Source organism: Sinocyclocheilus anshuiensis, unplaced genomic scaffold (genome assembly GCF_001515605.1).
Source record: "Sinocyclocheilus anshuiensis isolate Anshui unplaced genomic scaffold, SAMN03320099.WGS_v1.1 scaffold1051, whole genome shotgun sequence".
Classification (NCBI taxonomy): domain Eukaryota; kingdom Metazoa; phylum Chordata; class Actinopteri; order Cypriniformes; family Cyprinidae; genus Sinocyclocheilus; species Sinocyclocheilus anshuiensis.
The window spans coordinates 1,420,635-1,434,063 of record NW_015546234.1 but is presented as its reverse complement, the minus strand read 5'-3'; the positions used below and the strand labels follow the sequence as shown (position 1 = coordinate 1,434,063).

The 13,429-nt window shown below is 38.4% G+C and overlaps 2 protein-coding genes across 7 annotated transcripts in view; one reads left to right on the top strand and one right to left on the bottom strand.

The window, feature by feature from the left end:
* The window catches only part of LOC107701501 (E3 ubiquitin-protein ligase RNF19B-like), a 21,632-nt gene extending 13,299 nt beyond the window's left edge, over positions 1-8,333 (bottom strand). For all 3 annotated transcript variants that reach the window (XM_016503524.1, XM_016503525.1, XM_016503526.1), the window contains exons 1-3: positions 8,189-8,333; positions 4,704-5,004; positions 1,120-1,492 (exon numbers count right to left, since the gene is read on the bottom strand). In XM_016503524.1, the coding sequence (XP_016359010.1) occupies positions 1,120-1,479 (360 nt within the window). In that variant the 5' untranslated portion in view covers positions 1,480-1,492; positions 4,704-5,004; positions 8,189-8,333. The remainder of the gene's footprint in view (positions 1-1,119; positions 1,493-4,703; positions 5,005-8,188) is intronic.
* Positions 5,851-12,732, top strand: LOC107701502 (zinc finger protein 513-like). 4 transcript variants are annotated; one of them, XM_016503528.1, is made up of 5 exons: positions 5,851-6,066; positions 6,395-6,508; positions 8,143-8,277; positions 10,133-10,828; positions 10,909-12,732. In XM_016503528.1, the coding sequence occupies exons 2-5, from the start codon at positions 6,469-6,471 to the stop codon at positions 11,691-11,693; spliced, it is 1,656 nt and encodes a 551-aa protein (XP_016359014.1). In that variant the 5' UTR covers positions 5,851-6,066; positions 6,395-6,468; the 3' UTR covers positions 11,694-12,732. The 4 variants fall into 4 exon arrangements, 3 of the variants coding, with proteins under 3 accessions (XP_016359014.1, XP_016359013.1, XP_016359015.1); XM_016503527.1 differs by having other exon boundaries at positions 6,384-6,508; XR_001635651.1 differs by lacking the exons at positions 8,143-8,277; positions 10,133-10,828; positions 10,909-12,732 and adding an exon at positions 6,904-7,350 and having other exon boundaries at positions 6,384-6,508.
* The last annotated feature ends 697 nt before the right edge of the window (positions 12,733-13,429 follow it).

Below are 13,429 nucleotides of genomic sequence, written 5' to 3'. Positions count from 1 at the left end.
GGTCCTAACGCCCCAGTGTAGTGACGGGGACACTATACTGTCAACAAGCACCGTCCTTCGGATGAGATGTTAAATTGAGGTCCTGACTCTCTGTGGTCATTAAAAATCCCAGGATGTCTTTCGAAAAGAGTAGAGGTGTGACCTCGGCATCCTGGCCAAATTTGCCCATTGGCCTCTGATCATCATGGCCTCCTAACAATCCCCATATCTACTGATTGGCTTCATCACTGTCTCCTCTCCACCAATAAGCTGGTGTGGGGTGGGCGTTCTGGCCCACTATGGCTGCCATCGCATCATCCAGGTGGATGCTGCACACTGGTGGTGGATGAGGAGATACCCCCTGACAATGTAAAGCGCTTTGAGTGCCTAGAAAAGCGCTATATAAATGTAATGAATTATTATTATTATTATTATTAACATTATATCAGTTAATAAAAAATATTTAAATCTGTAAAACCTAAAATGATGCTACCATATTTTTTTTTACGGTGATGTTCTGGCAAACACAGCTGCCTTATTTACCATAAATTTCACTCATTTTTGACACAGTCCAACCACTCTGTTTCTTGGCAACAGGACAAATGAGACAAAGTAAAACAAATGAGATGAAATGGTTTGGGGGAAGAGAAATGAACGTCATGGATAACATTTTTCCCAGTAATTTTGAACATTGTGGTGCCCCAAAGGAAGTGGTCCATATGGCGGCCGAAAATTCCAATGTGGGTATATTTATTTTCATTGTATGGAAATGAGCAGCTTGCGTATTATGATAAACATTTCCTTTTGTGTTCCATGAAGAAAACGTCACATGAGTTTAACAGATGATGACAGTTTAAAGTGAATGAATGTGCGACTTGATTGGACGGACCAAATTTTAGACATGAGATTTTTATGCAATATACTTAATTATTTTATTTTATTTATTTTGGAATTTGCATTCGAAATCCACTTGGCTCAACAATCTGAGGGGACATGATTAAATGGGCATGATGCTTCTGAAAGGAAGATGATAACGTGTCTACCAGGTGAAATTAAGCATTACAGCAACTGCTTACAGAATACAGAGATTACACTGAAACATATGTTCTGGTTATAGAATAAGTGTAGATGTCGTCTTACTTGTTCCACATGCTCATGCTCATTGGGCGTGAGAGTGATGGCCACTTCCTCCTTGTTTAAAGTCCCGTTGGGCTTCTCAATCCTGGGGTCAGATTTGGGCTTTCGGCTGAAGAAGCTGAGAAAACTGAGGGACTGTGACTGCTGCTTGGGTCTCTTCATTGTACAGAGCTGGACAGCCCAGCTAAAACAGCATGAGAGGATCGGGCCCCTTTTGTTTGTGTGTCTTTGTTTGTTGTTTATGGTCTGACACTGAACATTGGCAAAGAGAACATTGTGAGGAATTACGAAAATCGGCCACAACAGAGTTCCCTGATCAAGTTCATCATTGTTTTCTTCTCTCATGAAATGTTTTCTGTTCATCAAATGCTCATCCCTGAAAAGAACAACGAACAGAATTAGGAGATGCAAAAGTTAAGACCGTTGCAGAAAACATCTCTCAGTGCACATCCATTTAAAGCTTTGGGGTCAGTAAGATTTTTTAATGTTTTTGAAATGAGTTTCTTATGCTCAGCAAGGCTGCATTTATTTGCATTTAAACAGTTATACAGTGAAATATTAATACAATTTACAAAAAACTCTGTGTTTTAATATTTTTTCAAATGTATCCCTAATGTTCAGCATCATTACGCCAGTCTTCAGTGTCACATGATCCTTCAGAAATCATTCTAATATGATGATTTGCTGCTCAAGAAACATTTATTAATGTTGAAAACAGTTGTGCTGAATATTTTTGTGGAAACTGTGATGCATTTTTTCAGCATTCTTTGATGCATAGAAAGTTCAAAAATTACAAATATAAATTTTGTGTAATGTTCTGTCACTTTTTATCAATTTTAATGTTCCTTGCTAAATAAACATAAATTTCTTTAAACAAATCCTAGATTGTGAACACACAAAAAGCCATGTTATTAAAGTTTTAAAATATATTTCTCAAGATAAAAAAGATATAAAAAGATTTTTTACCAATATCATCAATTATTAATTCAGAAGTATTATTCATTTTTGAGGAATTTGACATTTTACAACCTGAACTAGTCTACATCCTAAATACGTTTATCATGGAAGAAGTGGCTGTATTGCATTTTTATGAATTAATTAATAGATCTGGACAAAAAAATATTGAGCATCATGTCATTGAACCGGCAAACAATTTACAAAACCATCAGCCTTATAAACTATTTCCATCTTGTCTCTCATTTCCAAGCCAGGTGTGACTGATTAATAAGCTACAAACAGATGTTTCCAAAGACCCCGATTATCTCCTGGCTTGTAAACTACTGTATTCCACCCACTCGAAAAGACACCTGCATAGTGCATGACTGAGAGGGAGTTATTGTGTGCTATGGAGTAACGTAGCTCATGGAATGAAGAAGTCTAAGCTCCGTTTTATCTTGATACATGATCATGTGAAATTAATTTCCCAACTGGACCACACACTATTACACTCATTTCAACAGTCAACATGTAATGGAAAAGGATATGCCAGACAGACAATATATAGTCCAGACTGACTTTTTTCCCTATGGAGGGATTCAAAGGCTCCAGTATGGGGGATGAAGGTTTTATTTTCAACTGTTAATGCTACTCTCTTCCAAAAGAAACACTCTTGTGGAGAACCAGATATGAAGATGGACAGTGAGACACAGCATCAGCTAACATCATTACAGAGGAACATCATGTTCAAGCATTTAAAAATTGAACAGACATATCTAGCTTCAAAATCTGATCTCATTAGACCAGTGCTGTTATTGTTAACTAACACTAAAACTATGATGAAATAAAGCTGAAATAATATAAATATCAGTTGAAAAACTTTCTAAATATTAGAATTAATAAAATATTAAAATGACTAAAACTTACACTGAAATAAAAAATAAAGCTAAATGCTAAATACTAAAAAAATAAACTAAAGCTAAATACTAAGAACTACTAAAATGACAAAAGCACAAAACAAAATTACTACCATTTAAACTACTGTAAACTGAAAATATAAATATAAAAAAACTTTCAAAATATGAAATATAAATACTACCTAAATACTAATACTAATCATATATATATATTATATAATAAAATAGCACTGCATTTAACAAGTTGTTCAGTTCTTTTGCTATATAAGAATACTTGAAGAATACAAAACTGCTAATGCTGCAAAAATAAAATTAACAAGAGAAAGCGTATAATCATGAGGATCAATCACGTTTAGGCTTCACAAAGAGGAAAACATTCTGACAAGTCTCACATTAAATATGAATAAATTTTACATTAAATGGTATTGCCTATTAAGCTACTTAGTACTTTAGGTGTTATGGTCATTAGAAATAAAATGGTCATTAGAGAAAATCAGTGACTTATTCTTTGTGGAAACAACTGCATTTCTTACACTTAACCTTGCTAAAAACAATCTCAAGATACATTTGTTTCTAGAGAAATACATATTAAATCCCTGGGCCCAAAAAAAAGAATCAAGATCTTCTAAAGATCAATATTTTGATCTCAGATAAGCAGCATCAGCCCCCTCTGGCAGCATTTCGTAATTAAAGTGAGGGTTTGTGTCTTGCCTTTGACTGCCCCATTACTCAACAGAACAGAAACCAACAAAGAGGAGAGACATATAATATCAAGGTCATTCAACACACCGACAAGCAGGACTTTAAAATGCACTGGACCAAGCTTTAACCATAAAGAAAGTGGTATACAATTATTATGGAGTACAAAGCTTGCTTTTAATGCATTACATGATACATTAAAACTATTAGAGGATGCACGACTTGTTAAGAGTCTCTTGCATGCATGGAAAATAAATACTTTTTATCATGCATATTGCAGAGGGCCTCAATGATAAGACAAAGCTCAAATGTGTTTTATAGCTTCTCTGGCCATAGAGCAAAATCCTGTGGCTGAGATCTTTGGTTTGACTTCGGTGTGTTTTCTTTCTCTCCGTTCCCAGGACTATTCCTGGACATGCACTCAACAGTTTTCTTGTTTGACCACATTAAGCAAAGTTGGGCAACAATTTGGCAAACCAAAAATATCAAAGGCCTATGCAATGCGATCATGGCTGTGTTTTCAATATATCAGGCTCTTTTTAAGAAGAAGGGGATCCCATTAATACCCTGACTAACAACTTGTCATCAGGAAAGCATCGTGGATTCGTGGCAATGCCGTTTAAAGGGCGTTATATGAGGACACACCTCCACATTTGGGCCACGAGCGCATCAGTGATCCGACATTTACACCAACTGCTACTTTAATGATACAGTACGGACCTTTATATTCCATGTATTTACGTACAGAATCACACGCACTTCAGACGACATCTCGGTTGTGCTGAAATATGTACACTAAAATATATACACTCAAATTCTTTGTCTACGAACATCATTTGTAATAATTAATCAGAAGGTCTGCCCAGGGCATCACAGCACTGCAGGGAGTGGCAAGGTTATTACGTAGCCGTTCCTCCCTGCCAAATAATATACTTTTATGCTTAAATGCAGCTTATAATACCCAAACGCAAGAAGAGAAAAACATCCTCTGACTAAAAGATAGCGCACAATAATTTCAGGAAATCAGCCTCTTACCTCCGCTCAGTGCGTTATCAGCTCAGCACCATCGGTTGGCTCCTCCCACTGAGCGGCTGAGGCCGCGCAAGCTCTCGCGGCTCCTCCCACTGCTGTAAAACGTCGCCTATTTGCGTGTCTTTTTGAGCGTTTTTCTGGACTCTGTGGTCCGAGATTCACCGCATGACGTTGGCGAGGAGATCCCCTTGAACCTCGAGGTTCCCTCCTCTGCACACCGGCGGCGCCTGCTGCTTGAGAGGTTGTAATGGCCTTCGGGAGACTGCAGTGATCTGAATCCGTGGCCTGACAACGATTTCTGCCTCTGAAAACAACAGCAAAAGGCTTAACCTTTTACTTCGTTTAAGAATTGTATTTTATCTTTATTATTCATTCACATACCTATATTATTTAAATAAATGTTTCTATTTCGTTTTTTTTGTTCTTTCTCTTTACTGGTTTACTCGAATATTTATATAGGCTATAAAGTATTGCCTAATTATATAGGCCTATGTTACTGATTCCAAATTACATGACAAACATTGTAGTTAGTAACGTAATCCATTACATTACACATTTACGGTAAACAGACTACTTTTTGATTACTTAGATTACTTTTGACCTAACTTGTTTATCACATTATATATATATATATATATATATATACAGTATAGTTGTTATGTCTGTGTAGTAATTTAGCAAAATATTAATGTGCAAATAAATAAAATTGTCATTCTGAGACTTGAGCACCCATAATAGCAAATTTTCATATAATGGTACTATATTATTACACTATATATCCTAAGTATAATTAACATTAATAACATTAATAATAATTTGGACGACGGCTTTGTATTACGGACTGTATAATAGACATTTGCAACGGCACGAATAGTATAGAAAGAAAATATTACGATATTGATTGTTGTTGTATAATATGATATAATATAAAATATAATGTAATATAATATAATAGCCTATAATGTTGTCATAGTATAAGCAATAATTATTCATAGTTATTGCGCCCACAACAATAAATCAAATGCGGTACAAAATGAATTGAAATCCCCATAAATCTAACTGTAGATGTTCCTTTATTTTAGCTTTAATATCGGACAACAATTCCATAAAAAGAGAAATGTAAAAATAGAGCAACAACGTCCCCGGAAATGCGTAAGTGAGGAAACGGATATACGCAACGTAGCGGAAGAAAATGTATACAATGGCAATTTGGAAATCAATTAAGTTATGAAAAAAGAGCATTAATTGCCTTTCTTTGTGGTCGATGTGTTCTGGGATGGCGGACTGAGAGCAGTAGCGCCCCGTCAGACGCCGCTGTTTTGCCTCGACGGGAACCGTTATTTGACGCGTCAGGCAGAAAGAGCAGGTATATTTGTGACATCTGCTGAGCTTGACAATATAGCTAGAGTTGAGTGCTTAGATTTGTGTGCTACATATCGACTGAATAAACACACAGGCTGGGCGGCCGTGCAGTTCAGTACGTGTACTAACGCTACATGAACACAGACATGCATTCTGTCGCACTACGAGATTAATATATCTTTTATTTAGTTTACTGTAAATGACGCAAGTCTTATTTATCTTATATGCCACTGTAAGATTAGCACGTTAGCTCCCAGATGCGCCATGTATCTGTTAAATGGGTTGTGCTAACGTGTATGCCAGTAACGTGTGTTATTTCAGTGCTTTTAAAGGATACTTTGGAGAATGAGTTGATTGTTTTCGAGGGAATCCAGAGGAGGTTGCAAATAAAAAGGCTAACTGGAAGATGCCAAGAAGAAAACAACAGAATCCACAACCAGTCAAGTGTAAGCTGCTTTTTCATTTAATATCGTCATTTAAATGATTTGAATGGTCTTCATTCCTCTCACATGCGTTTAGTTTTTGTTGATGTTTACTAATTCAGAGAAAAATCATGGAAACTGGTCACGTGGTCTTGTTTTATATTAAAACTGTCATGTGCTCTTGGATTTGAACCACTTACACTTGGACATGTCTGTCCAAAATCATCTGAATATTAGCTGTCATTTAACAGACTCTTCTGTTACAGAAATAGAAGGGACACACCGACTGGTTGGTTATAACCAACCAGTCGGTGTGTCCCAGCTATTAGCTATTAGAGTATAGAGTAATCAATTTGTATGGACAGAAACATAATAATTGCACTGCAGTCTGTTGACTTGATTTTGAATTGTGATTTCAGGTGTCAAACAAGCTGACTGGTAGATTCTTCTGATGATTTTATATGCTGTGTATCCAGTGTCCTTTATTTAAAAGGTTGTAATGTGACTAACAAAAGTAGGAGTTATTTCTGTGTTTGTGTCAGATTACGAAGAAAAGCTGAATTTTGTTGGTAATTCATTTTAATATTCAGCAATTTTAAGATTTTCAGTTGAATGTGGTAAATAACTGTCATGGTAACTGAATGAATAATATTTTACGTGCTGTAAACATAGCCTGCTTCAAAAGTATTGGTTGTGTCATTGTTTCTGCTTTCTTTTTAAAAAGTTGTGATTATTTTCAGTCTCGTCCAGCAGATGGCAGTAAAATTACAGTAAAGCCAGAGCCTGTTACTGGCCAAGTCGATGCTGCTAGATCGGCTGTTTCTTTAACTTATTTTTCCTTTTTTGTTATATGAAAATCACATTAAAACTGTCTTGGGAAAAAATGTACTTTGCCTTCTTTGTTTATTTTTACAGTTTCTTTTCAGATATGTACAAAGCTGTTTTTTTTTTACCCTTGTAAATCTTAAAATATGAAAATCCATAATAAAAATATATATATTTTTTAAGTTATGATAATTAAAACTCACAGTTGTGGTGTCATTTCTACCGTGACTAGCAATTTTGCCACTCGTAAAGATAAATTATAAAATAGTTGAGATGAAATATGGGACGTGATGTGTGAAGAAAAAAAAAATCACAAATTACGTTATTTTATGTCAACATAAATTATTGTATTTCCAGTCAAGCTGTAATTTTGTCATACGTAAAATATTGTGTGAAAATATTATTTAACTGGAATCAGTTGTTTTATTCAGAAAGTGTTTTAAAAATATCCCTTCATGATACATAAATTGTGACTTGGTGGAAATGACAGATAAAATAGATCATAATTATAATTATTCAAAAATTCCACATGGCACAGTTCTATGATTGTTTTGTGTTTTGAGAGTTATATTTATTTTAATTAGTGATTAGCCCAATTGTTAACTGTTACAAATGAACATAATCCCACAAGATGGTGTGCAATTTACTGTAAGTCTTATTGTTTGTATAATAAATGTAAGATTCAGCGTGACTTAAAAAGCTTACAGCTGCTGTAGGGGTTTCACATGGGTTTAGTACACATTTTTACATCCTTTTATCTATATATATAATCTATATATAGTTGTTTTTGAATGCCATTGCTGCTGTATTTGATTATGATCCTTTGCTTTCAGTGGATTCTGAAGATGGTTTAGGCACTGTGCGTCCAGCAAGCCTTACCTTTGAGAGCGACTTTCTCCTGGGACAAGAACTCGAGTTTTCAGATCCTGACAATGACAGCAAGATCATAGGCCTTGAAAAGTTCTCAGGTGAGTTACATGAGTTTCTAAACCTAACTTTGGTAGGGAATATTAAAGGGTTTAGACCAGGGGTGTCAAACTCAATTCCTGGAGGGCCGGAGCCCTGCAGAGTTTAGATTCAACCCTAATTAAACACACCTGATACAACTAATCAAGTCCTTCAGGCTTATTTGAAAACTACATGGTATGTGTATTGGAGCAGGGTTGGAACAAAACTCTGCAGGGCTCCGGCCCTCCAGGAACTGAGTTTGACACCCCTGGTTTAGACTGTCATGGAAAATCCAGAAATACTGAGGAATTTACTTACTTGACAGTAACTTTTATATGATGGCTACTGCTAAATCTTGAGGATTTTAAACATATGCTTTAGTTTGCTGTATTGCTGGCATTCGTGAGGGGCCATATGTGCTCAATATGGGACATTAACTTCGAAGACTGACTTGTAATATTAGTGCTATTACGCAAACGTGCTGCATTTTGTCTGTCGGCAAGCAGTGTGATCTTTCATGTACAGATGGGAGAAGTGAGCCTACCGTTCTGGAAAATTTCTCTGGTTTTGGCATTCTGACAGAACATACCATTTCAAAATGGCAAATCAGGAAAAAATACAGTGTGCCACCACTATTATATAAAGGTCATCAAGACAGTCATCACCATCAAGGACACATTATAATAAGGCATTTAGTCATCATCATCATCTCCTCTCAGGGTCTTTGTCATAGTTCTCATCATCATCATCATCATCATCATCATCTCCCCCTCCACATCATCATCATCATCAGCAGGACCATTATAGTCATCATCATTATCATTAGGCTGGGTAATCATCTACCTGGGGTTTCTGAAATGGGCAATATAAAGGCCCGTTCAGACTTCAGACTCACACATTTCTACACATTGCATGTGCATCAGGAGCTTGCAGAAGGAAAACGACGTTTAATGGAAAGACAGTGAGCAGAAACACTGTAGAATTGTGTTTTGTTGGAGTACCACCTTTTATTTGTTGCTATCAGAATTTACTTAATGTTTGTCCACTGGCTTAGTGGGTAAGTATAAATGCCAAATGTTTTTCCTATAACTTCAGCTGTTGAGATTTTGTGCAAAATTTGTACTCTCATTGTGTTTTTTGAAAATGATAGATGCATACAATCTTGCATAAGAGGTTTACCTTTTATGTGTGTGCTTTTGTCTTTAGTAACTTGTAATAGTAAGATATTAACCCCTTAACTGTCACTCACATTTTTGAACATAGATGTGAAAGTGCACTATCCAAACTTAAATTTTTATAATTCATGAATGAAAACATTTTGTACCATGATTTTGATTGACCATTTTCATGGTAATGCAATGTCTGATTTTAAAATGGTTTTCAAAGGATGAATTTTGAGATTTTAAGTTTTCAATTGATATATAATTTCTGATGATTTCTAAAGTGTGATCGAGAAAAAGGCAACGAAGAAGACTTTTTGTGACAAAGGTCAGAACTCCTGTTTTGATGTAGATTTTTGAGGTGCACTCTTGTCATAAATTAATCTATTACTTTTCCTACATAATTTTTTAACAAAAAACTGTGGTAAAATATATATTTAGGAGACTTAGACACTTTCCAATGATATAAAGGTTGTCATGATAAGATTAGGATTTAATTGTAATACGGTGAAGTAAACTTAGGCGTCCCAGAGGGGACGGGTGACAGTTAATGTTACCATCAACTTTACATATTACAGACACTGAAATAGTGTCCTTTTATCAGCCCTAAATTGTTGAAATTTCTGTTGAATGCTTGCACACTATCTCAGATTGCAGAAAATATATCTATTCAGCTGCATAATGTAATGCAGTGTCTTGCTGTGGTCCTGTACAGCTGACATCAGTTTGCCTGGCTTCCCCCTGGGAGACGAGGAGAGCTCCCCCTTCAGCCGCCTCAGTATGGAGAGTGACGCTGACGACCTGCGTGCGACCGAAAGCGAGCGTGAAGAGAGGGTTTCTGAGTCTGCCTTTCCCTCTTACCTCTCTTGCAGGGGCTGTGGTCAGCTCCTGGAAGACCCCCTGGGACCAGGCATGGACTTGGTGGGGCTCTTCTGCATGCGCTGCTGCAAAGGAAATGTGGATGGTGTTGCAGACAGGAAGCTCTGCTCGGGCTTAGGCTTACAAGCGGAGTCTAGAGGGGGAGGGAATGAGGGCGATGCTGGCGAGGATGGTTCCCTGAAGCTCCACTCATGCACGCTCTGTGGTTTCTCATCGCGCTACACCAACCACATTAAGAGACACATGAAGACACACAATGGCGAAAAGCCGTACGGGTGTCCACTGTGCTCCTATGCATCGGCACAACTAGTGAACCTGCAAAGGCACTTGCGCATACACACAGGGGAAAAGCCCTATAAGTGCAACCACTGCACGTTTGCATGCAGTTCCTTAGGGAACCTGAAGAGGCACCAGCGCATGCATGCAGCTGTAAGCCCGGGTCAGAGTGTCCCTCAGCCAGTAAGTGGCAATGGTTTAAATCACACCACCGCAAGTCAGAAGGAAAAGAAAGCGGCTCCTGTCCCCTCTGAAGGTAAGTAAGGTTCTGCTTTGTGCCCTGAAAGAATGTCGAAAAGAGAGTTTTACAAAGAGTTGTAATTCAGAATCCTTCAGTTGCAGGTGCTGTGCAGTCTGCCTTGCGACCCCACGTGGGAAGGGATGGGAACTACTTGCACACCCTTGATGGCCTGAGGCTTCCACAGCAGTCATCGGCAGGGGTGTTGCAGTCAGGACAGGCTGCTTCTGAACCTGCCACTCTACCCCCCATATTCTTCCCCTTCACTTGTCGGCTGTGCGGCATGGCCCTGGATGACGAGGATGGATCCTCGGCCCAGATATGTGCAAAGTGCACCTTGGAAATGCTAACTAAGGACACACCCGGATGCCCCGCTGAGCGAGGGGACAAAGTCTACACCTGTGCTGCCTGCCCCTTCCTCACCCACTACCCGAACCACCTGGCCCGCCACATGAAGACCCACAGTGGAGAGAAGCCATACAAGTGCCCGCAGTGCAACTACGCCTCCGCCCACTTCGACAACCTCAAGCGGCACCATCGAGTACACACCGGCGAGAAACCCTACAAGTGCCACCTGTGTGACTATGCCTGCGGCAACCTGGCTAATCTCAAGAGGCACCAGCGGGTGCATTCAGGTGCCAAACCCTTTCAGTGCGCCATCTGCAACTACAGCTGCAACCAGAGTATGAATCTGAAGCGGCACATGTTGCGCCACACGGGTGAGAAGCCCCATAAGTGCCAAGAGTGTGGCTACACCACTGGCCACTGGGACAACTACAAACGACATCAGAAGAAGCACAGCCTGACTACAGGTGGCTGGGTTAAAGTGCAGATGCCTGGAAATGAGGAAGAGTTGGAGGACGAGGAAGACGAAGAGGTGTAGCCTCTTATTGCAAGACAGTCGTCCATATGAGATTTTACTGTTACAGCATAAGTTTTGTTGGTTGTTCTTCTTTTTCTTTGTGCCAAGAGTTATTTTGAAAGTCATTATTTTAGACTCTTGGAATTATCCTCAAGCTGCTACATGAAGTCATGCACAAATTAAAAGACAGTTACCTGAATGTCCTAATGCACGGTTTGTCCAGTCTTGCTCCTGAAGGGCCGACCTTCCTTCAGACTCTAAATAAACACACCTGAAACGTCTAATCAAGGACTTTAGGATTACTTGAAACTTCCTGCCAGGTTTGTGAGAGATGGTTGGCGCTAAACTCTGCAGGAAGGTGGTCCTCCTGGAGCAGGTTTGGACAATCCTGATTAATGCCTTTGAACAAGGCAGTTTGTGTTTCCCAAAGCTCTCTAAGAGCATTCTGAGCCTGATTGTGGTTCATTTATCAGTGCCAAACAGACACTACTGCACCACTGCCATAGGAAGTACTTCTTTAAGCCTGGAGCTACATTGCATGCACTTAAGTTTACCTTGGTTGGCTTTTTTGAGGTTTTATGTGATTGATCATTTGTCCGTCAAACATCTTCTCAAGCCTACTGATGAAAATGTCTTCACGAATGAGCATTATGCTGTGATCTTTGATCATCTTGTTTTTGCTCTCAATAGTTTTGAGGGGTTGTGTTGCCTTTTATTGTGTATCTTCTTGAACGTGAAAAATGCCATTTGTCTGAGTTTACTTGAAGCAAAAATGGTGCATAGTGGGTATTTGTGTCATGCTGAACATAGAGCTTTTATTTTTGTATGTGATTTTATTTTTTATCTCCGAGGAATGTTTGGCATGTATTTGCCACCCATGGCATCATTAGCTATACTGAAAAACAACAGTAACCGTAAACCCTAATATGCAGTTAAACCTTCAGGTTGCCAAAAACGTCTGAACATTGATGCTTGAGTGTTTTGTTATTATGCAGTGGTTTCATTAATGCCTTAAATATCCTCAAATAAAAGAGTTTGTGTCGAAACTTCCTTGTCTCAATTTCTTTGCCATCTTTCAGTCACAAAACTGCTCAGAAGTAAGTTACTCATAGACCAGCAGGATATGATTAAGATGCTGAGACAGGCAGTGTGTAATCCTCACACTTCCATAATAAGAGCTGTAAACCTCCCCGCTCTCTGCTGCGAACAGTTCCGGTAAACATGCTAATGAAGACAGAGCCCCGGGCTTCACCAGAGCACTAACAACTCTTGCAGTGATCTTCATGCTGTTAGATTGTGAGAATGAGTTTTAGATCATTTTTTCTGAAGTGTCAGAGCCAGTTTTGAGACAAAAGCTTGCATTAAAAAGACATTTGACAATCTGATCTTTGCATGATGATTCAAATTGTAGGAAGTCAAAAAGCTACATTTCATGCTAATGGTGTTTTTTAGCCAGGACCTTCAGTGATAGGTTTACTGAGTGGGTTACTTGCATAGGAGCAATTGTGTCTACAGACAGTCCCCATATGCTGAAATACCTATCATGCTTGTGTTATTAAACCAAAAAACAGAAAACAACACGGAGTAGCATTGTTTGGCACCTAGATTTATTGAAACCCAGAAGGCTCTAACTTCCATTCTTGGATTTAAAATTAAGTGAGAATTTGAAAAATCATACTGATTTATGAGAGATGTACAGGGTTTAAGATTCCAGACGGTTTACCCTTTTCATTCTAGATGATGCTGGTGAACATACT